This window comes from Mesoplodon bidens (assembly GCF_964165515.1).
Source record: "Mesoplodon bidens genome assembly, chromosome: 10".
Taxonomy (NCBI): Eukaryota; Metazoa; Chordata; class Mammalia; order Artiodactyla; family Ziphiidae; genus Mesoplodon; species Mesoplodon bidens.
This window is the reverse complement of record NC_138172.1, coordinates 84169322-84196071: the sequence shown is the minus strand read 5'-3', so window position 1 is coordinate 84196071 and position 26750 is coordinate 84169322. Positions and strand designations below refer to the sequence as shown.

At 41.6% G+C, this 26750-nt stretch overlaps 1 protein-coding gene and 1 long non-coding RNA gene across 4 annotated transcripts; both read left to right on the top strand.

The window, feature by feature from the left end:
- Window positions 1-7761: 7761 nt before the first annotated feature.
- Window positions 7762-18272, top strand: ZNF165 (zinc finger protein 165). 2 transcript variants are annotated; one of them, XM_081245980.1, is made up of 4 exons: window positions 7762-8369; window positions 12081-12563; window positions 12908-13046; window positions 15471-18272. In XM_081245980.1, exons 2-4 carry the CDS (start codon window positions 12153-12155, stop codon window positions 16376-16378), a joined length of 1458 nt encoding a protein of 485 aa, XP_081102106.1. In that variant the 5' UTR covers window positions 7762-8369; window positions 12081-12152; the 3' UTR covers window positions 16379-18272. The 2 variants fall into 2 exon arrangements, with proteins under 2 accessions (XP_081102106.1, XP_081102107.1); XM_081245981.1 differs by lacking the exon at window positions 7762-8369 and adding an exon at window positions 9163-9201.
- A 3558-nt stretch (window positions 18273-21830) lies between these two features.
- Window positions 21831-26694, top strand: LOC308623509. Of its 2 annotated transcripts, none has more exons than XR_014016827.1 (3): window positions 21831-22059; window positions 23967-24630; window positions 24762-26694. It is a non-coding gene; the product is annotated as an uncharacterized lncRNA (long non-coding RNA). The 2 variants fall into 2 exon arrangements; XR_014016828.1 differs by having other exon boundaries at window positions 21831-22768.
- The last annotated feature ends 56 nt before the right edge of the window (window positions 26695-26750 follow it).

Below are 26750 nucleotides of genomic sequence, written 5' to 3'. Positions count from 1 at the left end.
CTCTGAAGTGCCTAGATAATAGCATTTGATGCACATTTCCTGGGTTGTTTTGCAGATGTAAAAAACCTCCCCCTCTCAAACAAATGGAAGATGTTAACTGCTTGAGGACCATAAGCACATAGACCCAGGCCTCCTGGAGCTTAAGGGCTGATAATGTTAACCCCTGTGACACCACCCTGCGAACTCACCATCAGCCAGTCAGAGAATTGTGCACAAGCTGATCACAGACCCTGCAAACCCTCCCCCCCCCTCACCCCCACTTCCTTCAGGGAGCTTGGGGCTTTTTAGGGCATGAGCCACCTGTCTCCTTGCATGGCCTTGCAATAAACCTTTCTCTGCTCAAACTTTCAGTTTGTTTGGCCTCACTGTGCATCGGGCACACGAACTTGTGTTAACAGAGGAGGGCTCTGAAAATCAAGTAGGAGCTGCCCTTTTATATGGAACATTTACATTTTTAAGGGAAATCTTTATCTGTAAGTGTGTCTCCCTGCCTGTACCTGAAAGAGGAGAATGACCAAATCTCTAGAAACTTTTTATCAATGGAGAAGACAATGACAAATCTCTATCACAATCACCTTTGTTTACTATGCTTTTCCTGGTAACCTCTCATAACAGACTCTCCTCACCCTCAACATCCTCTTTTATCTTTAGCTGAAGACGGTATTTAAGGTGGGAACTTTGGCCGTTTTGGCAAGTTACTCAGTTTTCCTGGGTTCTTCCATGTATACATGTTATTAAACTTTGTCTCCTTTTTGTTACCGAGTCCAAGCTCACTCTGCTCACCACAAGACAAGGCAATAAATCGGGAGACGAGGTGTTGAGGCAAGGAATAGCAACTTTACTCGGAAAGCTGGGCATCTGAGAAGATGGCGGACTAATGTCCCAGAGAACCATCTCATTGGGGTCTGGATGCTAGTTGCTTTTATAGAAGGGCGTGGGGAGGCGGAGGTTAGGAAATAAAGTTAAAAGGCCATAAGTCTTGCAAAATATCTCCTAGTTTGACCAGCCTCGGGTAGGGGATGTGTTAATTTCTTCTTTCTTGCAGCCATTCACAGGTGAGCAGGGTCAGAATGTTTCCCTGTGAGCTGAACAAAGGCATTTCAGTTTAACATTTAGGCAGGGGGGCAGGGTTCCCTGATGGAGGTCATTATGTATGCTAATAGCTATAGACAACATCCTTTTAGTGATTACAGTAACAGAAAGCAACAGAGAGCAAAGGTTAAAGTAAAAGAAACAGATCCAACATGGAGTCAGCTTTTGTTCTTCCCTGTTACACTTTTAATCTGTGTCATGTCAATTTAATTCTTAGACCAGCCACAAGAACCTAGAAGAGTAGAAGAAAATTTCTTCCTGACAGTGACATGACCCAAGTCCCCTTTTCCTTCCAACCACCTCATAGGAGAGAACACAGCCTTACACAAACTCTTTTTAAAAAGAAGCAAGGGGGAAAATGCTCCAGATTTTAAGGATATCTAAAGTAGATCGAGAGAGAAAGGAAAAGTATAGGTGAATCTCCTTTATAGCTAGAAAAATTCTAAAGAAAATGTTAGCAAACAATTCAGCATTATATCAAAATTTAAAATTTTTGCTTGGTGAAAGACACAGTTTAGAGAATTTAAAGACAAGCCACAGACAGGCAGAAAATATTTACAACTAACTTATCTGATAAAAGACTTTTTCATCCAGGATATATTGTCAAATAAAATGCTAATCCAGACTCAGTAAGGAGAGGCTCTATCCAAGTGGATTATTGCAGGGTTTGGAGGAGGGAAGGGTGAGAGGAGGAGAGAGTAACTACCATGATAGGAGAAAGGGGACCTTTGCAGTTTTAAAAGAAAAAAAAGAAGAAGAAATCAAAATTCAACTAAGTAAATATGAAGATCTAGTTGGCTTTATTCAGTGATTCATGAATAGAGCAACATCCCATCTAACAACTAGAAGAGCTCTCTGAGGAGGTACAAAATGGAAGGCTTTTATACAAAGGAAGGTGGGGCAAAGAAGCCATTAGCGAAAGAAAAGAAAATGTTATATTGGGCCAGGAAATTCTTTTGGTGGGGGAGGGGGTTGGGAAATAGCAGAGGTCTTTATCATGCAGATTTCCTCTTCCTACAGAGAGGGGGAGGAATGGAGAGGGCCCATGTGACAGATTACCTCATTAGTGCTGACCAGAAAATTCCAAGCTGGTCGAATAAGATTTCTGGGGAAGGCAGAAGCAGCAAAGTCAGATACTAAAGTCCAGGTTTAGTATCATGGGCTCTAGCACAAGTGACGTCATTTTGAACCTGTAGGGACAATAGTACAGCGATAGCAGTAGAGACAACACTCTGACCACAAGCTCTGCAAACGTCTGAAGGGTTAGGCCATCAAAAAAAAAAAAAAATCAAATCTGGACTTAGTAATGTGAAATAAAATTCACATTTTACAGCAAGACAAGAAAAATTTAAACATAAAAAATTTTCTCTGCCCTTTGGCCTCCTCTCTCCCCTCCACTGTGCGTTGTGCACCAGCATGATGCATCGGCCAAGCCTGCTCAACCATAAAGAGCAACATTCTCCCAGCACCAAGACAAGTCCTTAAAAGATAGCATTCCTTCTTAATCTTGTAAGGGGCTGTGACTCAAAAGGGTTATTGCAGGGGGGCCACACAAGGAAATCTTTAGGGTGACAAAATTTTTATATGGCACTATGGTGGTAGGATCCAACTCTATGCCTTCTCTGGGCTGATGAGTCTAGAGTTGTCTCTGGTGATTAAGAATCCTCCTGCCCTTCCTGCTAGAGTGGGAGAGGAGAGTTTTTCTGTCTGCTTCTTCTCAATTGCCTTCAGCTCAAAATAATCCTTATGCCAGCATGGATATTTTGGGGAGGCATTCTCTGAACACCTTCCTAGGGAAATGTGAAGAGCCAACAAAAGAACAGTACAATTTTGACAAAAAAGAAAAAGTTGGTCTTGGCCGATTTGATAGTAAGATTTCTTATAAACTATAGTAATTAAACCAACAGAAGAATTAAACATAAAGAGCAGGGACAGGTTAACAAATATCTAAGTATCTAATGTATGAGCTCAAGAAAAAAGGCAGAGGTCAACACCAGGCTCCTTGAGCACGGTGTTACCTAGCAGCTAGGGTAAGAAAGGATGGTCCAAGGATGGATGTGAGAGGGTCAGGGAACCGAGTGAGGTGGGCAGCCAATCAGAAGCGTCAGGAGAGACCTGCCAGCATCACGTAGGTCAGAGCACAACCAGGAGAAGAACTGAGGCTGGACCAGGGCCAGCGCAGTAGGCAGAGGCTTGTCCTGCAGCGAGGGTGGAAAGAACCCTTGCGCCCCCAACCTGCCTCCAGCACGCCCTGACCCGTCACTTGAAGCAAAAACTCACGCCCTGACCGTTGCAATGACTGTACGGGCCGTTTAGTTCTCTAGAATGACCGTTCGATCATCAAACCAACGTTCTTCTGAAGTTGGATTTGGAGAGGCAGGAGCTGGACTGAGCCACATCAGGAAATGGTGTGGGAGTCCTGTGGGGTGAGCATGAGGGTGGCCCTTGGATCTCTTCTGCGGTTTGGGGTCCCCAAGTCCTGGGAGACAGGTGACTGGGCTAGTCCTCCAGCTACAAGCTGGTCAGAGAAAAGAATAACGCCACTTAGGACTTATGGTCTGGTCACACCTCAGTGGCACCGAGGAAAAAATTTCTCAGAAGGAAGGCTTCCTGGGATGGATGAGATCTGGCCTAACTTCCTTCATTTTCAGGAGGAGAAACTGAGACCCAGAAAACAGAATTGATCCAAAGGCAAGGGGCATTCTCTTTAGCAGGTAATGTATATTGAAGGTATTTGAAAGCAACATGTTAATTCACAAAATCAGATCATCTGCTGAGATCATTTCTGTTACATGCCCAGTACTTACTTCCCTGAGCACCTGTAGAAGAACCTCCAAGGCCAGGATTCTTGTCCCAAGTTTTTAGATGAGGGAGCAGAAAGGTTAAACCACTTGCCCCCAGTCACTCAGCTGATAAAGAATGAAATTAGGAATTGAATACATGAATATCTATACCTTCTAAATATATAAAATATATAACTACCATTCAACTTTATGGAGATCCAGGGTTTCTGAAGCCCTAAACCAGGCACAGGGGAGTGACAAAATTAATGATGAAGAAAAAACAGTCCCAAATTTCAAGTAACTTAAGTTTTAGGGAAAAGAGACACCTAGGAAGTGGTGCCTAAGAATACAATGCAATTTTTTATGACAGTTCAAAGGATTGTGAGATATCCTCATGTGAACAGGGTAGAAGTCTTTACAGATGAGGTGAAATCAATCCGAGGGACATTCAAGAACTGTCCTTTATGAAAGTGTGTTTGTAGGGATTTTGTTTGTGTTTGGTGTCAACAGGATCTGAGTGCGCATTCTGTTTTGAACCAGAGCCCCCAACAGCATACTCTTTAGTAATTATATCATTGCAGCTTCTTCTGCATAAGGTTTTACATTTAATATATTTGCAAAGTTAAAACTTTAAAAAGTAGAATTTTATTGCTTGCATTTTCTTTCTCAGTTAAATGTTTTTCCTATTTCCTAGAAAACAATTTATAATTTGAGAACCTGAATCATATCCTTTGTTTGCTCCTTTGCACCTTTTCTTTTCTTTTTTTTGTTTGTTTCATTTTTTACTATGTAACATATTGGCTACAGAAAACTGTCTTGATAAAAGTACCCCCCCTAATTCTTTTCAAAATTTCCCTTTTTTTTTCCCACAAGGAATAAATTTCATAGCATTCTTCTCTAGAAAATTTGGAACCAATATTATAGGTTATAGGGAATAATGAGTGTCAGATCTCAAAGGAAAAAAGGTCACTATGTCCTTAATTACATTATGATGGCCCAGCATCACCTTTTACTTAATTTATAATACAATTTAAAAAGTTTAGTTTACTCACTTAGGTATGAAGTAGGAATAACCAAATATATTGTAACTGTTCTGCCATCTCCTGGGAATAACAGAATATTCTCTATAATAAAAATAGCAGAAGGGCTTCCCTGGTGGCGCAGTGGTTGAGAGTCCGCCTGCCGATGCAGGGGACACGGGTTCGTGCCCCGGTCTGGGAAGATCCCACATGCCGCGCAGCAGCTGGGCCCGTGAGCCATGGCTGTTGAGCCTGTGCGTCCGGAGCCTGTGCTCCGCAACGGGAGAGGCCACAACAGTGAGAGGCCCATGTAACGCAAAAAAAAAAAAAAAAAAAAAAAAAATAGCAGAAATGTTTCATTTTCATTCTCTATAGATTCTTCCTTTCACTAATCTGTGCTTCATCCTTATAGATCTTTTACATAGAACAGGTGGAGGTTCAGGTAGAAATGAGGATTCAACCCACTGTGCACAATTGTATATTTCTTAGCTATGGTGCTTAAACTTCTTCCAAGAGAAATAAATATTACACATATGCTTGTGTATGTGTGTGTAGATGTGTTTATACTCACTGCGATTTTAAATTAAAAACCATGAGAAGATAGCTCAATAAATGCTTATAAATCAGATTATCAGATAATTTTTCATCTTATTTTTGTATGCCCCAGGATTTTGTGATTATTTCTTACATAGTTATTCTGAAAATAGATAACTGATACAATTTTATGACTCATTTTATAAAGTCACCATAGTTTGGATACCAACTCTGACAAGGACATTACAAGAAAATTAGAGATAGATAGCTCATAAAAATACATATAAAAATCCTAAATAGTCATTAGCACATTTAATCTATTGTTACATAGAAAGTATGACATATCATAACCATGTGGGGTTTATCACATGGTATAACACGTGAAAATCAATTAGTGCTATATTATATATATATAATATATATATAATATACATAGTGCACTATATAACATCTTTAATGATTTCCAATGTTTTTTTGTTTCATACATGTTTCTTGCAAATAGTTTCACTGCATTTTAGTCTTCTTAAGAGAACATAGTCTATACCGTAAGTATTGGATTACCACACTGTACATCTTACCATGTCATCTTTAGGAGCCATCAAAGTGCTGAGAAAGTAACATGTGCTTACATATCAGTTGGTTCTTTGGATTGTTTAGTGATTCATTCACATTATAGATATTTAACTGTGCTTCTATCCATTTTCTCTCCCTTGTTTTCTTCTACCAATACATTATACATTTACAAAATACAATAATTGAAAAGTACTTTTATCATGTTTCTCCTTAAAACGTTGCAGGAATACCATGCACTTTTGCCATAAAATAATGCTAACTGATACGAGAAATAAATCTGATTTGTCAAGTTCTGATTTCCATTCCCTTTCCCGTTAGAAGTAAGTATCATTAAAAGAATAAATGGAAGCAAAATGCTAATAGAGTACATTGGACATAAGATAATACTTTCCTCATTGAAAATGAATTCATTGCTAAAGGTCCAAATAAATGATATATCAGATATTTAGAATCAAATGTGCATATCAAGCCCAATGTCAGTGAAATTAGGTGAATTCTGAAAACATAGAAAAGAAATAAAATTGAAATAGCTTTTAATTTTTCTTAATGAAGGATTAATTGATTCAATTAATTTTATAGTTAGGTTTGATTTTATACTGGTATTTATACTGGTATACTGGTGTATAATTTTATACTGGTAAAAATGATTTACAGGGAAATTCTATAACTAAGCTATTTTTAGTTCCTTTGTGATTATTAAAAATATACAAATAATTCATTTAGAATAAGAAATAATTTTACTAATTTTAAATGTAAAATAATTTTGTTTATTTGCAATGCTAAGAACTTTATTTTTCTCATCCAAATAATTTTTAAGGAAAATGTATTTTGAATGCTGTTTTCTTTAAATTGTGATAACAAATATATAGTATAATATTTGTCCTTTTATCCATATTTGAGTGTACAGTTCAGGGGCATTAAATACAATCACATTTTTGTGCAACTTTCACCACCATCCATGTCCAGAATATTTTCATCTTCCAAAACGGAAACTCTGTGCCTATTAAACAATACCTACAGGGACTTCTCTGGTGGCACAGTGGTTAAGAATCCACCTGCCAATGCAGGGAACATGGGTTCAAGCCCTGGTCCAGAGCAACTAAGCCCGTGTGCCACAACTACTGAGCCTGCGCTCTAGAGCCTGCCAGCCACAACTACTGAGCCCACGTGCCACAACTACTGGAGCCCACGCACCTAGAGCCCAGGATCCGCAACAAGAGGAGCCACCGCAATGAGAAGCCCATGCATGGCAACAAATAAGAGTAGCCCCCGCTCTCCACAACTAGCCTGCGCAAAGCAACAAAGGCCCAATGCAGCCAAAAATAAATGAAAAAAAAAAGAGAGAGAGGAGAGAGCAAACATACAACACGAAAGGGTGGTAGAAGTTCCACATGAGGGAAAAATGATATTCTGATTTAAAAAAACAAAAATAATATCACTCTGGCTGCTCTACTGAGAATGGGCTGTGGGGGAGACAGGCAGAAGCAGAGGGCTCACTTAAGAGTTTACTGCGGTATTCCAAAAGAGAGATAATGGTGTTATCAACCCATCTTAGGAGAAAGGATGAACACAATGCTATATTCACAAATGGAATATTATACAGTAATGAAAATGAATTTTAACTCAACAATATGGGTATATCTTAACATATTGAGTGAAAAGAAGCAAATTCAGATTACCTATGACATGATGCCTTTTAGACCAAAAACAACTAAAATTAAAAGCCTATATTGTTTGGCCATGTGTATGTATCAAGCAGAACTATCTTTTCAATAAGTAAGGGGACACAAAATACGGAGGGAGACAAGAGAAAGAGTTGTAGTAAAGGTTAGGTTATTGTCAACGTTCTGGTTCTTATAGATTTGGTAATGGATTAAAGAATGTTCACAATTTAGGGTAATGCAAAGTCTTAAGACAGGCGTTACGATTAACCCCGTTTTGCATATCTGCGGTCCACCCGGGTTGGGGGACAAACCAAGGATTTGGGAAAAGTTTCCCATAAGTCCAAAGGTGAAGTTTGAGCCGCGTTCCTGCTGCGTGGGCTTCCATTTCACGGCCCCATACTGAAATGGGATGAAGTCAAGGATGAGGCCCGCATGGGAGCTGAAGAGGCAAGCTTACTACTACAAAGAGAAGAAAAGACGCCTTCTCCTTCAAAGTCTGAGGACTTCAAGACCGTAGCGAAGACGCCTGGGAAATGGAGTCCCGGTTCCTGAGGAGATCCGAAGGCTTCTGGGAAGCGCAGTCCAAAGCCGGCCCGTCTCCTTCTGCGCAGCCTCAAAAGTCTCTGTGGAAGGACGCCTTGGTGGGTATTGCAGCTCCGTCCTTCCACCGGAAGTGTCCGATCGGAACCAGCCCTGTGGGAGAGGTGAGTCCGGCTCTGGGGCCTCAGATGTCCGGCCCTTTGTCCCCTTTAAACACCCAGTCCCTATCATGTTCCCTTCGGGATTGCAGCAACCCTGTGGCGCTCTGGACCGGGACCTCAGAGGAATCCCGAGGAAAGGTGGAACTAGCTTTGGCATTGGGAGAGCGTTCGCGCCCTCCTATTTCGGGAAAGGACAGGGGTTCCCATAGTTACCTCCGCCGCGCGTGACGTCATCGTTGAGGGCTAAGAGGGCGTGGTTGGGGGGCTGTTCGGGCATTCCTGCTTGCGGAGATTATAGGGTCACTGGTAAGAGGAGTGGCCTGACCCAGTCGGGCAAGGCGAGGAAGGCTGGCATCTGTCTTGGATCAGCTGCGTTCTGCCAGAAGAAAACTGCCCCACGGTCCGCCCCTGACTCCTGCTTCTCATGGAAGGAGTAATCTGCCTTTTCGCAGGAAAAGTGGGGACAGCCCGGCATCCTCATGAAATTTACTCACGCAGTAAATATTTAGTGAGTGTTTCCTGTGTAGCGGGGAGGCCACGAAGCCAATATTGAAACCAATATCTCGTTCTAGAATGAGAAAGAAGACAGCAAATCAGGCAGTTGTAAGACTGGAAAGTGCCTCAATTTGAGAAACACAAGGTGCTGTGAGAGCTGTGAATCCCCTGCTCTGTGACCTCTACTGGATTTCCCCTGCCATCCCTCCGCCAACAAAACTACCCCCCCACCCCCGTCCTCCTCCTACCCCAACATACACACCCAGAACCTACCCATTCACCAGGAACCTACTCATCCAACAAGAAGCCTGCACTTTACGAAACTTCCACCTTTCCCAACGTAACTAATTACTACCTACTCTGTTCTAATGGCATTTGTTTACATATCTGCTTAGCTATTTTTGTAACTCTGCTCCAACACAATGATTGTAAAGCACTAGATGCTCAATAAATGTTTTTTAGCTTGAGGTTAGTAAGACATTTGAAACCCAGCTTTAGGGGGTATATATCAAATCCTTGAGAACTAGATGATTTTATCTAGAGTTGTGGACTGTTTTAAGTGGATGAGAAGTGATTAAATATCTGAAGACAGAGCTTTCAGCTATGTGAGGAGATAACATATGTTGTAGAATCAGCTGCTTAGCATGATAATTTAAGTTTAAGCTAGGAATTGTGGATTCTGTAGGCCTACTTTACTGTTCACCTTCCTAAGCTAAATGAGATAATGCGCATAAAGATTTAAGACACTACCTGGTAAACACTTAACACATCTAGAAAACATAACAAGAAGTGAACTTAGGTCTCTATATCAAAAGAATGTCCCAATAAATTATGAAAGATTGAGACTGATATATATACCATAGCTCTAACCCCCCATTTTCCTCCTCTATCATTGCTAAATTTTGTTCTTACTTTCACCCCCTCAAACTCTGTTTTCCAAGGTTCAATCTGAGCCTGTGATCTTCATTTCATACTCTTGGAGAATTATCCTCAATATTTATCTTTAACTGCCCTTTCCATGGATCTTATCTAAATTTGTATTTCCATTCCTAACTCCTTTCCATTAAAATCTCTTAATATCTGTTGGAAATGTTTTTCTAAGTGGACGTCTCATCATCTAAAGTACAGAATATCCAAAACACAAAGCAATTAGGAAACTCAAATTTCCTAATTTACATTTTTATCCAATAAATCAACAAATGTGGGAACTTAAGAATAAATATTAATGCATGGTCCTTAACCTCATGGAGCTCCAGTCAATTGATGAAAAAAAAAGAAAAAGAAAACAGCCAAATGACTAAAAATAATACAGGTTAATATGTGTTGCATCCACAGATGTTGTTTTAGGAACTTTAGGAACTCAGAGTAGAGTTGGTGAATTCCTTATCAGAGGTAGTGCAATTCTTAGTCACTCCAATTACACCCTGCAAGCTGGTCTCATTATCAATCTGCTGTTCTTTCCCACTTCCTCAATTCTTTGCTCTCCCTTCCTTTTTACCTTTCTGGATCTTTCTCATCCTTTATTGTCCAGTTTAAGCCCCACCACCTGTAGGAAATATTTGCACACATACACACACATTCTTTCCTTACCTCAGAGCTATTAAGATATTCAGTGTCTCTACCATGCAATTTGTTTAGTACTTCGGCTTTCAACATTTATCAAACATTTTCAATGTGTGTGTCACGTGAAACTTGTTTTGTTATTTAAATGTTTTGCATCCATGTGTGTTTTACGTCATTTCTTTCCAACTATTTTGTAAACTCCTTGCAAACTCAAATACTATTTTTTAAATTCCTTTTATCTGTACATCAGAATAGAGAATATCTAGGCATACCCCATACTAACCAGGTCAGCATCTCCAGGGGCAGGGCCAAGGAATCTGTTTCTAACAAAGTTCCCACATGACAGTTAGGCAGTGAGCTCAGCTCTGAATTCAGACTTTCTTGGAAACCACTGCCATATAACTTCTAGCCCAATGCTTTGCTGTGTTAAGATTCTTAATAATGTACATGTCTGTGCAAGAGTCAGTAGTCAGCTTGGTGAAATGTTGAGTAGAAGGACATGAAAGATTGGTACTTATATGTTGCTATTGTATTCTGGGGCTTTACCTCTCAATTCCTTTATTCAGTTTTTCAGTCCAGACACCAGACTGACCATTCCAAAGTGCTGATAAGACTTGAGGAACTCATATCTAACAAAAAGACTAACAAAAGACTGGTGCTGGTTTATTATAATTTACTGGTGATATGATAGGCCTCAATGTCCAGGACATAGACTGAGCCATGAAACCAGAAAGGCAGAGAAGGAATTGTTGGGACAAAAGGAAACCTACCTGAGACTTTTGGGGAAGAAGCTAGTTACACTGACTGAAATTGTTAACCTCTGGCTGTCAAGAAAAGTTGCCCTATTTTATTATTTAAGAGATTTATAAGTAATCCTAGTTCCACATTCTGAATAGATAGTTATAATATTCTAAGCTTGTATTTCCCCCACACTTTTATGAGTATAGTAGCCTCTTTATGTTTCTATCTTTTCATATTGTGGTCCATCCTAGAAATAAACAATATATCTCCACAAACAGTATTTGTCAGGCCATTCTGCTCAGAAGCTTTTGTTGGCTCCCCGGTGCCTAAAAGATAAACTCTGAATTCATGAACTTGACATTTGAAGCTTTCTTCAATAGGGGCTTTGTCTCTGTAATTTCCTTATACAAACCTACTGACATTTTGCTTTCCCACTTCTGTGTTCCTACCATTAACCAGTTGTTCAAGCTGTTCCTTGCTTGTAATTTCCTATTTCTTTCTCCCACATTCTAGTCAAATCCTATCCATTCATCAGAAGTTAGTTTTTTAATTAAGCTTCTCCTGACCATTGTAACCTACTGTGCTCTTTTCCATCTCCAACTTTATGAAGCACTTCTGTCATTTTTCTGTTTTGATGGTTATTTTCTTTATGACTAATAAATAATTTAATTGCATATGACAAGTTAACATTTAATATTGCCTTATATTTATATTGTCTTATATTTAATATTTGTAATTTAAATTATCTTATTTTTAAAATAAATTTTTAAGCTGCTTTTAGGTAGAAATTATGCAACAGTTGTATTCCACAAAACAGGTATTTCAGTGCTTTTAAGTGTATAATGAAGAATAACTATTTCTATGATGTGATATTTTGTCTTCCTAGACAGTAATAACAATTTTTTTATCCCTCAGGAGAGCTCTTTAAACTAAAAAAGGCCTTTCACAGAGCAGAAGTGGGATTCTGATCATACATTTTATCTCAAGATGACAACAGAATCAAAGAAAGCTGCAGCTCAGGACCTTCAAAAGGATGAAGGACTTCTGATAGTGAAGATTGAAGAGGAAGATTTTGTCTGGAAGCAGGACACTTGCTTACAGAGAAGTGATCCCCTCAGGCAGGAGCTCTGCCGACAGCTGTTCAGGCAGTTCTGCTACCAGGATTCCCCAGGACCCCGCGAGGCACTGAGCCAGCTGCGAGAGCTCTGCTCTCAGTGGCTGAAGCCAGAAACCCACTCCAAGGAGCAGATCCTGGAGCTACTGGTGCTAGAGCAGTTCCTGACCATCCTGCCAGGGGATCTACAGGCTTGGGTGCATGAACATTACCCAGAGACTGGAGAGGAGGCAGTGACCATACTGGAAGATTTAGAGAGAGGCACTGATGAAGCAGTACTCCAGGTACAAAGGGGATGGGAGATCTAAGACCTCCAGGATGGGTGGAGCCCCACAAAGGGAGAAAAGGGCCTGAGATTGATATCTAGTGAGCTTTGTAGGAACTCGTAGTTCAGTATGCAGTTGTGTCTCCTTCCCTCTCTGTTTGGTACCATACTACCTTTTATAATTGAGTCAGACTTAATTCTTCCTTCCCCAGTTTTATATTATTGAGTTGGCCAAAAAGTTTGTTCAATCCGAACAAACTTTTTGGCCAACCCAATACTACAGGAGGCTCTCTTTGGTTTTGGAAGATGTTTAATTCCAACAGGGATTCTCTCATAAGCTCAAATGTACTTTGTTTTTCTCAGATTCCAGTCTGTGGACATGGACAAGAACTATTCAGGAGAAATGTGGCACCTCCTGGACCACCACTTAGTGTCCAGTTCCAGCCAGTGAACACCAAGGTCCTTCATGGTTCTTCAGAACCCCAACTCCTACTGGACCATGGTAAGGGACAATACTCTCTGTGGTGCACGTCCCTGAAGAACTGGGACAGTGAACCTCCCTTCTCATATTAGTCTTCATAACTGCAGATGGTCCTTTCCTTTATTACTTCATGAGAAATCGAGAACTTTTTTCTTGTGTGTCATTGGCCAACCAGAAAAAGAGAGAGAAAACTTTGTTTCTTATCCAAAATGTCTCCTTTTTTTCATTTGTTCTTTATCCATAATATTTCTTTTTTTTTTTTTTTTGTGATACGCGGGCTTCTCACTTTTGTGGCCTCTCCCGTTGCGGAGCCCAGGCTCTGGACGCGCAGGCTCAGCGGCCATGGCTCACGGGCCCAGCCGCTCCGCGGCATGTGGGATCTTCCCGGACCGGGGCACGAACCCGCGTCCCCTGCATCGGCAGGCGGACTCTCAACCACTGCGCCACCAGGGAAGCCCTATCCATAATATTTCTAAAACGTGGATGTTTTCATGTTATGAGCAAGTTAAAGGAAAGAAAATGAATGAGTTGAGATCTCAGGGAATGAGAAAAGAAGCAAAAGGGAAAGAAACACATACACAGAAACAAAACATGTTCATAGAGAAGCACGTACAATGATAGAGAAAAAGAGGCAAATATGTGATGATATACTCAGAAATAGAATATAATTCACAGATACGTAGAACAAGATCCATATTGTTGCCTTTTTTTAATTTTACTTTTGGTTTTACAAAGCTCTTTTATGTTTTTATAGAAAGTTGGCCATACTTGCACTGACTACTTCCATAGAATCCTCATTGCTGTTCGAAAACTCATTGTTTAAAAAGTTCATGGACTCAATATCACTTTACGTGTATATGGTCCCAAAAATAAACCCAAGAGTAAATTACAGTAATTTTTTTTTAATTACCCAAATTCTGCTTTCAAGTTTGCTCTGGAAACATTTCCATTCACCCCACCTAAAATTGTAAATTTTCCCACCCTAAGACCAGCACTGCCTAACCCCCTTTACTGCCTAGCTTATTCTAGACAAAGGACACCCTATAACAAAGAGGGGCTGCTTGATTCCAGCATAATATAGAGTCATGAGCACAGTATATGGCTGATGAGCTAGAAGGTAGGAATTTTGAGGACTAGATCATAGTCCTGGAAACCAGTCTGAAGAGCTCAGATGTGTCATAGAAGAGATTAAGGGTTTCTGAGTAGGGTGTAAGAGGATGACAGGGTTTTTTGTTGTTATTGTTGTTGTTGTTTTATTTTTGGCTGCATTGGGTCTTTGTTGCTGTGCGTGGGGTTTCTCTAGTTGCAGCGAGCTGGGGCTACTCTTTGTTGTGGTGCACGGGCTTCTAATTGTGGTGGCTTCTCTGGTTGTGAAGCGTGGGCTCTAGGTGCGTGGGCTTCAGTAGCTGTGGCACATGGGCTCAGTAGTTGTGGCTCGCGGGCTCTAGAGCACAGGCTCAGTAGTTGTGGTGCACGGGCTTCAGTAGCTGTGGCACATGGGCTCAGTAGTTGTGGCTCGCGGGCTCTAGAGCACAGGCTCAGTAGTTGTAGTGCACGGACTTAGTTGCTCCGCAGCATGTGGGATCTTCCCGGACAAGGGCTGGAACCCACGTCCCCTGCATTAGCAGGTGGATTCTTAACCACTGCACCACTAGGGAAGTCCCAGGATGACTGGGTTTAATGACAATTAGTCTGGTAAGGGTATTTAGGATGACTGGGAAGAAGAATAGCTCAGAGTCAGAACAGCAAGGAGGCTGTTACAGTTATCTAAACAGGAAGCAGTGAGATTCTATAGTAACAGAAATGTAAGGAAAGGGAGGTATATAGGGGACATTTAGCAGAAATGACAGAATTTGATTATCCATGAATGATGAAGAAGAAATGGAAGGGTGGATTGGATGGATAGATGGATGGAGGTTTCTCCCACCACATACATACCGCAGAGTCATTATAACTTTACTTTTCTCAATGCATCTATGTCCTCATCTGCTCTCTTTGAGATGGTGCCTCCCTTTCATCCTCTAAGCCTAACACTAGAAATATCATAGACCCAAAGTTCCTCAAGAGCCTAACACTAGAAATATCATAGACCCAAAGTTCCTCAAGAGCCCTCTCAGTCACATTGCATAGTCCTTCTACTTACTTTGTTCCCCACCCCCATTCTTGCTGGTGGTGATCCTCTTCCTAATCTTTTCTGTTGTATCTGCTCATCCTCGGATGTCTGTTTCCTCTCTCTGCCAACCACTGCATAAATTATGTGCTTTTACCAATTTTTCTTTCTTTTGTATCCTCATCCATCAGTCCTCTCATTCCAAAGGCCACACATTTTTAGAGTGGCCAAATGAAGTACCAATAGATAACCATCTTGCGTGTACCTCAAAGTTTTATTGTCTATCAGCTCAGCAAACAGGTATTTACCCCTTTATTTTTTCATCATTATTTTAGACAATGAGAGTGAAAACAGTGGATCCATGCCAGAGCTGGAAATTTATGAGAGAATGGAATCGCAGAGAATTATATCAGGAAGAATTTCAGGATTTGTGTCAGAAGGACCTGCTGAGCCTCAAGACATCTGTAAGTCTACAGGCAGGTTAAAGAGACAACAGGAAAAAGAATCAGGGGAGTCTCAAAAACCATCATCAGCTCAGGATGGAGGTTTTAGTAAAATTTTCACCCACAAAAATACACTTACAGGTGAAATAATAAGCCATGATGGTTGTGAGAGAAGCTTAAATCTGAACTCAAATGAATTTTCACACCAGAAATCTTGTAAACACAGTACCTATGACCAAAGTTTCAAATGGAATTCAGATTTTATTAAGCATCAAAGAATTTATGCTGGAGAAAAAATTCACCAATATGGAAAATCTCTCAAGAGCCCAAACCTTATTAAACATGCAGCAATTTTCAGTGGAGAGAAAATCCATCAGTGTAATGAATGTGGGAAAGCTTTCAGACACAGCTCAAAGCTTATTAGGCATCAGAGAATCCACACTGGAGAGAGACCTTTTGAATGTAATGAGTGTGGGAAAGGCTTTGGGGGGAGCTCAGATCTTACTAGACACCAGAGGATTCACACTGGGGAAAGACCCTTTGAATGCAAAGAATGTGGGAGAGCATTCAGCCTGAACTCACATCTTATCCTGCATCAGAGAATTCACACCAGAGAGAAACCCTATGAATGTAGTGAATGTGGGAAAACCTTCAGAGTGAGCTCACACCTTATTCGACACCTGAGAATCCACACTGGAGAGAAACCCTATGAATGCAGTGAGTGTGGGAGAGCCTTCAGTCAGAGCTCACACCTTAGTCAACATCAGAGAATTCACAAGAGGGAAAGCCTATTAATGTAAAGAACTTAAATTCATAAGGAAATAGCAAAACGTGAAAAACATTGAATAAAAAATAAATACTGGGTGAGATGAATGACTGTAAGACCAATGTCTCTTTATTCTCTCTCTCATTCTCAGTTTTCTGTTCTGCATATGATCTTCACCTGTATGTGTCTGCTTTCTGTGAGACAGTGTTCTCTCTCTCATTCTCAGTTTTCTGTTCTGCATATGATCTTCACCTCTATGTGTCTGCTTTCTGTGAGACAGTGGATGTACCTCTTCCGCTGACCGCTAAAATCAAACCAAAATAGAAGAATTTGGGGGAGGCTAATAAATGGGTTAGTCTACGGCAATGAAAATAGAAAAAGAGGACGCTCTTGGGAAATAACCATGATTACAGTGTGGGGGGAAGAAGATTCAGGTAAAGAGACTGATCATCAACTCTAGTTAATGATTCTCCACAAGAGGAGGTAGGCTAAGCCTAGGAATGGAATAGCTTGAGCAAGGTACTGCAGAACAGTTCTTTTGGAAGATTCCTTTAAAGAATGAAGACACAGCACAACTAAATTAGACAGTCACGTCAAACAAGAGGACATATGCAGTGGTGGCATTCCAGTATGTAAGCCAAAATCTGTGTTCAGAGGTCATGCCAGGAAGTGAACAACTGGAAGAGCATTTAAAGCAAGAGGCCATAATCCAGAGATTCAAATAAGACAGGAGGGGAATAGAAGCAAATTAGGCAAGAGCTAGGGTTAGAGGTAAGGAAAGGTGTTCAAATTGAAATAAACCTTAGAATTTGGAGGAGATACACAGTAGTATAACTGGGATTATACTGCCACGTACGCTGTGAGGCTTTTGGCACCCTCCTGGGGTAGGTGGATAGAGAGTGTAGTTCTGGGGAGCTCTCTTGACAGAAATAGGGTTCTCTGGCTACTGACAATTGTGGAAGAGGGCTGAAGGAATTAGTACTAAAAATATAGGTCCTGAAACTTTATTTCATTGCTGCTGGCTGCTATTCTCTCAAAAAAAGACCTAGAGGAAAAAAAATAAAATAAAATAAAAATTAAAAAAAGAAAAGACCTAGAGGAGAGTGTAGAAAGGGTAGGTATCTGAGAGAAGAGTGGAGAGGAATCTGCAACAAGTTGGAACTCTACCAATGATTTCAGGATATAAAGGTGAATCCTGCTCTACTTGTTTTACCTTTTAGATGAGGCACATTTGAACTAATATGAGAAATAAAAACATATTTAAGGCCTAAATATTCTATAGTATATAATGCTTTTATATGAAAACTCTGGCTAGAAACAGAACTTCCATATGAGAAGTATAATATAATGAACAAAATTTTCCACTAAGAGGCTTTATAAAAAAAAGTCTTAGCATTTATTTTTCAATGATCTTGAACTAGAAACGTCCTGATAGGATCTAAATAACCCAATATTTGTTTTACGGTAATGTTGAACCCATAGTTTATTTTTACAGGCACTGTGCTGATAAAACCTGTCTCATGATTGTACAAGTGCTGTTATTTTTACCATTTTATTTTATTTTATTTCCCATTTTATAGTTGAGAAAACTGAGCTGTAAAGTATCTGGCACAAGAACACATAGTAAATGGTGGAAGCGGGATATAAGCACACATACTATTCCAGTGCCCTAGTTCTTAACCTTAACCTTGAGTATGTCACTAACAGTATGACAACGGGATATAAAATTAGAAAAGACGGGGCTTCCCTGGTGGCACAGTGGTTGAGAGTCCACCTGCCGATGCAGGGCACATGGGTTCGTACCCCGGTCCGGGAAGATCCCACATGCTGCAGAGCGGCTGGGCCCGTGAGCCATGGCCGCTGAGCCTGCGCGTCCGGAGCCTGTGCTCCGCAACGGGAGAGGCCACAACAGTGAAAGGCCCGCGTACTGCAAAAAAAAAAAAAAAAACCTATTCCTGACTGATCTCATAAAAGTTATCTTTATTTAAACCTATTTGTATTTTCATCATGTGTAATTTCATAGTCTAACCTCTACTGTACATTTAGTGCTTGCTCTGTAAAGTAAACTTACTCTTTTGTCTTAAAATTACCTTTTCTGACTCCCCTGAATCACCTAAAGCCATTTTGTACCCTCTTTCCTATTCCCTTATAATAGAAGCTACATCATCTACCTGATCTTTCAGACTCACCTAAGCCTTGTTTGTTTGGGTTTTTTCCTGTAGTCCCTGTAATCTTAAAGGGTCAGAAATGATTCTAAAATATCTCCTAGATCTGTCCTCTTCAGTATTACCTCCTCAACTGAAGAAGGGCCCTTCTTCAATTTACCAGTTACCTGGAAGTCCTGCCATTTACAACAATATGGATGGATCTTGAGGGCATTATGCTAAGCGAGGTATATCAGACAGAGAAAGAAAAACACTGCATGATAACATTTATAATTGGAATCTAAAAAAACTGAACTCATAGAAACAGAGTAGAATGATTGTTACCAGGGGCTGCAGGTGGGGGAACTGGGGAGATGTTTGTCAGAGGGTACAAACTTGTAGTTAGAAGGTGAATAAGTTCTAGGGATCTAATGCACAGCATTGTGATTATAGTTAGCAATACTGTATTATATACCTGAAAGTTGCTAAGAAGCTAGATCTTAAATGTGTTCATCACAAAAAAAAGATGAGATAATTATGTGAAGTGATGGAGGTATTAGCTAACACTAAGGTAGTAATCACATTGCAATATATGTGTATCAAATCCAAATGTATGCCTTAAACTCACACAATGTTGTCAATTATATCTGAATTTTTTAAAAAGACAAACACAAAAGTATTTTTAAATGTCTGTATCTTGAAATGGATTCACTCTGACATGAAACATGTTTCTCCAAATCCCACTATTCATATGTCATGATTATTAGCTTTTAGATTAATAATAAATAAATGAAATTTTATTTTATTTATTTATTTTTTCGCTGCACCATGCAGCTTGTGGGATCTTAGTTCCCCTACCAGGGATCAAACCCAGGTCCACTGCAGTGAACGTTCTGAGTCCTAACCACTGGACTGCCAGGGAATTCCCATAAATGAAATTTTAAATTCATGCTATACCAAAAAATTGGATTTAAAAATGACTCTTCCTTTATTCTTTTCATTTTAAAGCAACATTTCTCAGTCTCAAACGTAACTTCTTCTTATAGACCCAAGTTTTGTTTTGTTTCCTGAAATTTAAAAAAAGTCTTAAAATATTAGAGCCCATCTTTCCCATCTGAAGGCACTGCTCTTCCATATTTTTTAAAGAACGAATATTTGGTTGGAAAGACATCAACGTTTATGTCTTCTGAATGTGAAATTTTTATAAAGGCATAATAACAAATGCTCTGCAATATATAACTTGGGAAAAAATTTTGGTTCATATTCTGAAAACACAATTGTAACCTGTTTCTTAAGTGATATTTGTAAGTTTTTTTTTTTTTAATATTTATTTATTTACTTGGATGTGCCAGGTCTTAGTTGCGGCCCGCGGGATCTTCGTTGTCACGTGCGGGATCTTTAGTTGTGGCATGTGGGATCTGGTTCCCTGACCAGGGATGGAACCCAGGCCCCCTGCACTGGGAGCACAGAGTCTTAACCACTGGACCACCAGGGAGGTCTCTGTAAGGTTTTAATATATTTTTTATTTGTGTTTATTTCTTTATTTAAAATGTCATACTTTTTCTGTCCGTCCATTTTGCTTTGGCAGAGCCAATACTCACCTGTACTACAACATTCTTAGACCAGCACAGGAATGCATGTATTCAAGATGCCTTCCACATGATACCTTCTTTTATCCTCATAATATCCTTACTCGCCACAGTTACAAGGTTTTTTTCTCCAATATGGTTTCTCCTGTGCTTGATAAGATTTGGATTCCAGCTGAAATTTTTCCCACATTTATCTCCTGTTTGTTTGAAGGCTTCTCCACAGTTGCCTCCCTTGTAAGGTTCCCCACTGAGTCTGCTAGATGTGTAGTGCTAGCTTCAAATATGTGTGACTTATGCAGTCACACAGTGCCTAGCACTCAGAAGTGTCCTGCTTTCAGAAGGTCAAGAGCTTGGTTTAATGCCCTGTTGTCACAGTCTTGAAATTCTTAACTTTATCTTTCAAACTGTGTTTTGTAAGTGAAGTAAAATAGGACGATAGAGCATGTGCCTGAGCAGAGGATATGCCCCCATTCACGTGTAGCATTTGTAATCCCTCATGAGCACAAAATTCCAGTGGACCCACAATTCATGAAGAGTTCAGCAAGATGCAAAGTGAGTATGAAGTGGAGCAGAATAGGCTACCCAAAAATGTGCCACTTTGGAATGTGGATTATTTTGAGTTGAAAACTATCAAGACCCAGCAGACTCAGGACGACTTTTACCTCTCCCTTAACTACTGGAAATAATTTAGACTGGGGGCCTGTGCTGGAAAACGAGCTATTAACAGAGATAACTTTTTTCATTTAAAAGACGTATCTGCATGGCAGGGCAAACATCTAATTACCAAACATCTGCTCTTCTTATCATCCTGTTAATTACCCTCCTCCCCTTTGAAGCCCCAGACCCCTATCCCATTCATTAGCTCAGGATGGCATGTAAGCCTCTCTTATCTTCAGGGCTCCTAGACATAAAAAATTAAATTTGTTTTTCTTCTGATAATCTGTTTTATGTCAATTTAATTATAAGACCAACCAAAGAACCTAGAAAGGTAGAAGGAAAATTTTTCTTCCCCAACACCTGCTTCCCACTCCACTTACCAACTTAAAAAGCCTACAGAGTAGAAGTGTCCTTTACAAGCTACAGGCCATCAGTTGTTAAATTTTTCCAGAAGACTCTATTCTCTACCTGGGGTTCTAATTTTCCTAGAGAAAACTTTTTTGGTGTCCGAGCCCTGCAGCAGTCTCATTTTTTAATGTCAATACACACGATAAGCCTGGAAATTGTCATTTTACCTTGAGCAGTGGTGGTCTCTCTCACTGTGGCCACGCTGTACGGATCCCAGGACAGGTCTTGGTCACACATGCGTGGGGTGCATCCTGTCCCTGGGCTGTGCAAACTTGGGCAGGTCACTTAAGCTTTTTGCGTGTTTCCGGGTTGTAAGTAGAACACACAGCACCGCACCCATCATAGCGTGCCTTACGCCTCCTCCTTTCCCTTCCTCTCCTTGTGGGTAATTTATGATCCAGACGGAGTGACTGTACTGATGGGAACACTGCGGACACATTCTGGTTGCGCGGTGTGCCTGCCTGGTAAATACATTCAGGTTGACGGAGGTCGGGATGGAGTGGGGGATGCTGTCCAGGGAGGCAGGTTGGCAGGGAGGGGAAGAGGACGCGGGGTCGGTGAACTGGAATTAGAGAAGTGATGCTCGGAGGGCAAGCGCGCCTAGGAAGGTCCCCGCCCGCTGCCCCGCGCGGGGGGTGGGGCGCGGAGGGACTCAACGACGCGGAGCTGGCGCTCGGACCCTCTTTTTAAGATGAGGCGAGTTATAAATCAAAACCCTATAGGCCTAGGCGTCCTGATGTGCAGACCTCGCTACAGGCACGGGGCGCTCGGCCAAGCCAAACGGCTCGGACCTTCCCGAAGCCGCCGGAAGCGCAGGCGCAGGGCTGGGCCGGGTTCGCGGACGCACTTCCGCCGCCGGCAGGTCTGGGGCTCCGAGGGGCTGGGTAGGTCCGGGGGACCACCTTCCCCGGGCGCTGGTAAGACTGGCAGGAAGACGGCCCCGCGTCGGGGCCCGGGACCCCCAGGTCGGTTGGGCGCGGGTGGGAGGAGCCACCTCCTTGGACAGTCGGCGCTGGAAGTGCCCGCGGAGACCCCGCAGCAGCCGGCCCAGCTGGCGGCCGGCGCCCCAGAACGTTTCTAAGACTCGCACCCCTGGGTTACTGGTTGCTAACACGAGTAGTTCTATTCTGACCACCCGTTTGTCCAACGTGGCCGCCTACTCCCGGAAGCCTTTTGTGGTCTGCCAGGTCCTTGTGGCTTGAAGGACACAGACAGCCGACACCTCCTGAGCCTTGGGCTCGTGGTTGGTCACAATGATGTGCCAGTGCGGTAAATGAGAACGGGGTTTGTAGTCTAGCCGGTTAACTCACTATATTGTCTTACTCTTTCGAAGATCCAAACCAGTGGAAGACATGTGTAAGCGGCTCCATGTCCTTTATCTTGAATGATTCCTAAAACAATCTTTCTCCAAGCCCAGTCTAGAATCCCCTAAATTAACCTTTAGGGCCGGGAAGGTGAAGGTGTTTTGGAAAGTTGCCCATTGAGTAACAGATGCCAGGCGCAGAGAAGGCACTAGAGGGCCTCCTTGGATCGTCCTATATTCTGTGCCCGGAAACCTAGAAGTGTACCTGACTGAGCTCGAGGTGTGATCCCTGGAGCCAGCACCTGGATGACCAATTCACAGTGGTAACTGCATCCCTCTAACTGAGGTCTTACTAAGTGCCAGGCACTGAATTTAATTGATTCTCAAAATAACCGTATGTAATAAGGTCTGCCGTTTAGTTCATCGCACTGTAAGATTATTTTCCTGGTTTTGTAATTGTGCTGTGGTTATGTAAGATGTTAACTAGGGGAAGCTGGGTGAAGGTTATAGAGATTGTTCTGTACCTTTTTTCTGGCAATTTTCTATAAGTTTAAAATTATTTCAAAATAAAACGTTTAAAAACCTCTACGATATTTTTACAGAGGGGAAAACAGAAGTTTAGAGATGTTAAGCCACCACACATAAGAAAAGAGGATTCAAGCCCAGGTCTTTTGGAATCCACAGCCCGTGCCCTTAACCACTGCCTGCCATGCTAATTAGTTGGTAATCCACATTTCTGCAAACCCGTAGGCCCTGCTTATGTCTGTTGCTACATGGAAAACTGAAGCCACCTACCCCCACACAGCCTACTACCTACACTAACATAATTTGACTGTTCAACTGTCTTCCCTAAATGTAACTCCACTATTCCACTTCTTTAGCAACATACCTTTACTATTACAGGAAATTCTTGCCCTAGAAAGTAAAAGTTGCCGATAATTATATTTGTTTCAAGAACTTGCCCTTCAATCCATTTATGTGAACATCAAACTCTTCAACTTTCAATGGATAGGATCTAGACATTTTGTAACCGTCAACTCAAATTCTGCACCTTGCTGTGCCCATCAATCCTAAACTATTGTATCATGATCCTTGCCCAATCCTTATCCTGCTTTGAAAGATCTGCCTTAAGCCCCCAAATCCTCATAAATATCCTGACTTTGCCTTCTTCCCTGGGAGACGCTACTAAGACTCTGTCAAGTAGTGCTCTCTAAGAATAAACTTGGGTTGGCCTTATCAACTGATTGTTTTGGTGTTATTTGGAGGAAGCAAGAATCCAACAATATTCCCAGTATTGTCAAAAATGCAGTCTCCTGACAAACTTCCCTTCTCCTACTTGAAAAAAGGTTTGAATTGCCTTAAACTTTTATTTTTTTTAATTTTCTTTATTAAATTCTCTTTAATTTGGGATTGAGCCTCCTTTTTCTTCTAAAACAGAAAGATTAGACTTAGTGTGTGAGCTCAAATATTGAATCAGCCTGCATATACATATCTTTCTAACTATGGTTTCTGTAACCTTAGGAGTGTGCCCTAAAGGATAACACGTATCAGCAATCCTCCTCTTGGCCCATTGGAGTGGGAATGGCTGCTGTTTTCCTTCCAGATGTTCCTGAAGAGCCAAAAGGGCTCTTTGAAGTAACTAACAAAAAAGGGCCTGGGCTTCCCTGGTGGCGCAGTGGTTGAGAGTCCGCCTGCCGATGCAGGGGACGTGGGTTCGTGCCCCGGTCCAGGAAGATCCCACATGCCGCCGAGCAGCTGGGCTCGTGAGCCATGGCCGCTGAGCCTGCGCGTCCGGAGCCTGTGCTCCGCAACGGGAGAGGCCACAACAGTGAGAGGCCCGCGTACCGCAAAAAAAAGGCGTGCTGTGGGTCAGAGATCTGGCACAAAAGGGAGCAGCCAAAACAACCTGGAGTTATTCTGCCAGCGCTTCCAACATTCCTGCTACAAGGAGACTCCTGGGCCCCATGAGGCCTTGAGCCAGCTCTGGGTGTTCTGCTGTGAGTGGTTAAGGCCTGAGATACACACCGGGGAGCAGATGTTAGACTTGCTGGTGCTGGAGCAGTTCCTGACCATCCTGCCTGAGGAGCTCCAGGACTGGGTACAGGATCTTCAACCAGAGAGTGGGGAGGAGGTGGTAGCTATGCTGGAAGATCTGGAGAGGGAGCTGGATGAATCAGGCCAACAGGTAGGAAAGGGCCCTGTGCTCAGCGGAGGGATAGTTGGGAGTGAGCTTCCAAGCTGGTCCTTTGTGGGGTCTCTGGGTATCATTTACTCTGTGGGCCCTTCAGATGCCTAAATGAGCTTGCTTGTCCTCAGGTTTCAACCCAGGCCTGTGCACAGGAAGTGCTTTCTGAGACATCGGTACCTCTGGATCCAGCTAAGAAAGCAACATATCTCCAGCCTCAACCCATGGAGATCCAGCATAAGGGTGAATCTCAGGACCCTCTACACCAACAGGATTGTAGTTAGTATTGACACTTAGGTCCTATGGCTCCCCTGGAGACCTTAGAATCATTCATCATTCAGCAGATGTATATTGAGTACTTATTATCTACCAGGCACTGAGCAAGGCACTAGGTGTAATAAACAAAATGGACATGATCTTTGTTTCCATGGAGCTTACAATAGTCTGACGACAGAGGCATTAAACAAACAATCACACAAATAAATATGCCGTGATAGATTGTATATGGGGAGAGAGGGATGACAGAGAAGGTCTCTTTGAGGAAATAACATGGTAACTGAATCCTAGAAGTAGAGTAGGAATTAACCAAGTGAATAATAGAGGGGAAAGCATTCCAGGCCAAAAGAGCATGTGCAAAAACAAGTGTGAAAGAAATTGGTGGGTTTGAAAGATGGCCAGTGTGACTGGAATGTGGAGAGACAGGCAGAGTAGCAGAGAGAAGATGGTCAGGAACCAGAAAATGGGGGCTTTGTGGGTCCTGTTAAGAAGTCAGTAAATCTTTACTTTTCACTGTGTGTAAGCCTAGCTCTGGGTTCTCTGAGGATCCCTGCCCTAAAGGGGTTGAGTATCCATAAAAAGATAGCTGTTGATTTGAGACAGTGAATGATTATGTGCCAAATTGGAGATCATGGTTCTTAGGAGAAGAAATCTACTTCAGGCCCTGGTGGTAGCAGAATGGCTAGGATTTGAACTGGGTCATAAAAAAAAAAGGGGTAGCATTTCACTGGGCAGAGAACATCAGGAAGGCTGTTGCTCATACTCACTCCTCTTCTAGCTCTCTCTGTCCTGCTACCCTGTTCTTCAGCTCTTTAGTGTAGATTTCTAGTTATTTAGCCCATTTTTTTCCTCCCAGTGCTTCTTTCCTTCCCTGTCCTATCAGAACCATGACATATTTGGGTTTTGCTAATATGCTCAACATTCTCCCAGCCACCCTCACTGCACTGCCACACACATCACCACCCTGTTGGATTCATAAAACACCACCTGTGACCATACCTTCTCCACTCGCCTGCCAAACCAACTCAGAGCTATTCTTCAAGACGCACCTCAGCTGTCGCCTCCTTCAGGAAGCCTTTCTTGATACTTTCCTACATGTTTGAGTGATGTGATACCTCTTGTGCATACCTCTGGCACAGCAGTTAGCATATTGTATTTCCACTTCACTTGTCTGAAGCTCCTTCTGTTGATTACAGTTGGTCATTCTTAGGAACAAGTTTCTTTTTTAAATGTGAAATGGACATTTTCTTTAATAGTAAGATGTTAAGTTTTCTGACATGTTTTATCAATTTCTGAGGCACCATTCTTGTATGCCAGCACCTTTCCTCTGGATTCACTCTTGTTGAAGTTCATCCTTTAATAATAATTTTATTGAGTCATTTGTTGAGACATGGATGGATCTAGAGACTGTCATACAGAGTGAAGTAAGTCAGAAAGAGAAAAACAAATATTGTATATTAACGCATGTATGTGGAACCTAGAAAAATGGTACAGATGAACCGGTTTGCAGGGCAAAAATAGAGACACAGATGTAGAGAACAAACGTATGGACACCAAGGGGGGAAAGTCATGGGGGTGTGTGTGATGAATTGGGAGATTGGGATTGACATGTATACACTGATGTGTATAAAATGGATGACTAATAAAAACCTGCTGTATAAAAAATAAAATAAAATTCAAAAATTAAAATAATAATAATTTTAGCAAGATTCTTTGGGTAGTAGACTTAGTCTTTGCATCTCGGAAAATACCCGTATTTTTCCCTCCCTCCTTTTTAATCAAAAAAGCAGCTAATGGGCTTCCCTGGTGGCGCAGTGGTTGAGAGTCTGCCTGCTAATGCAGGG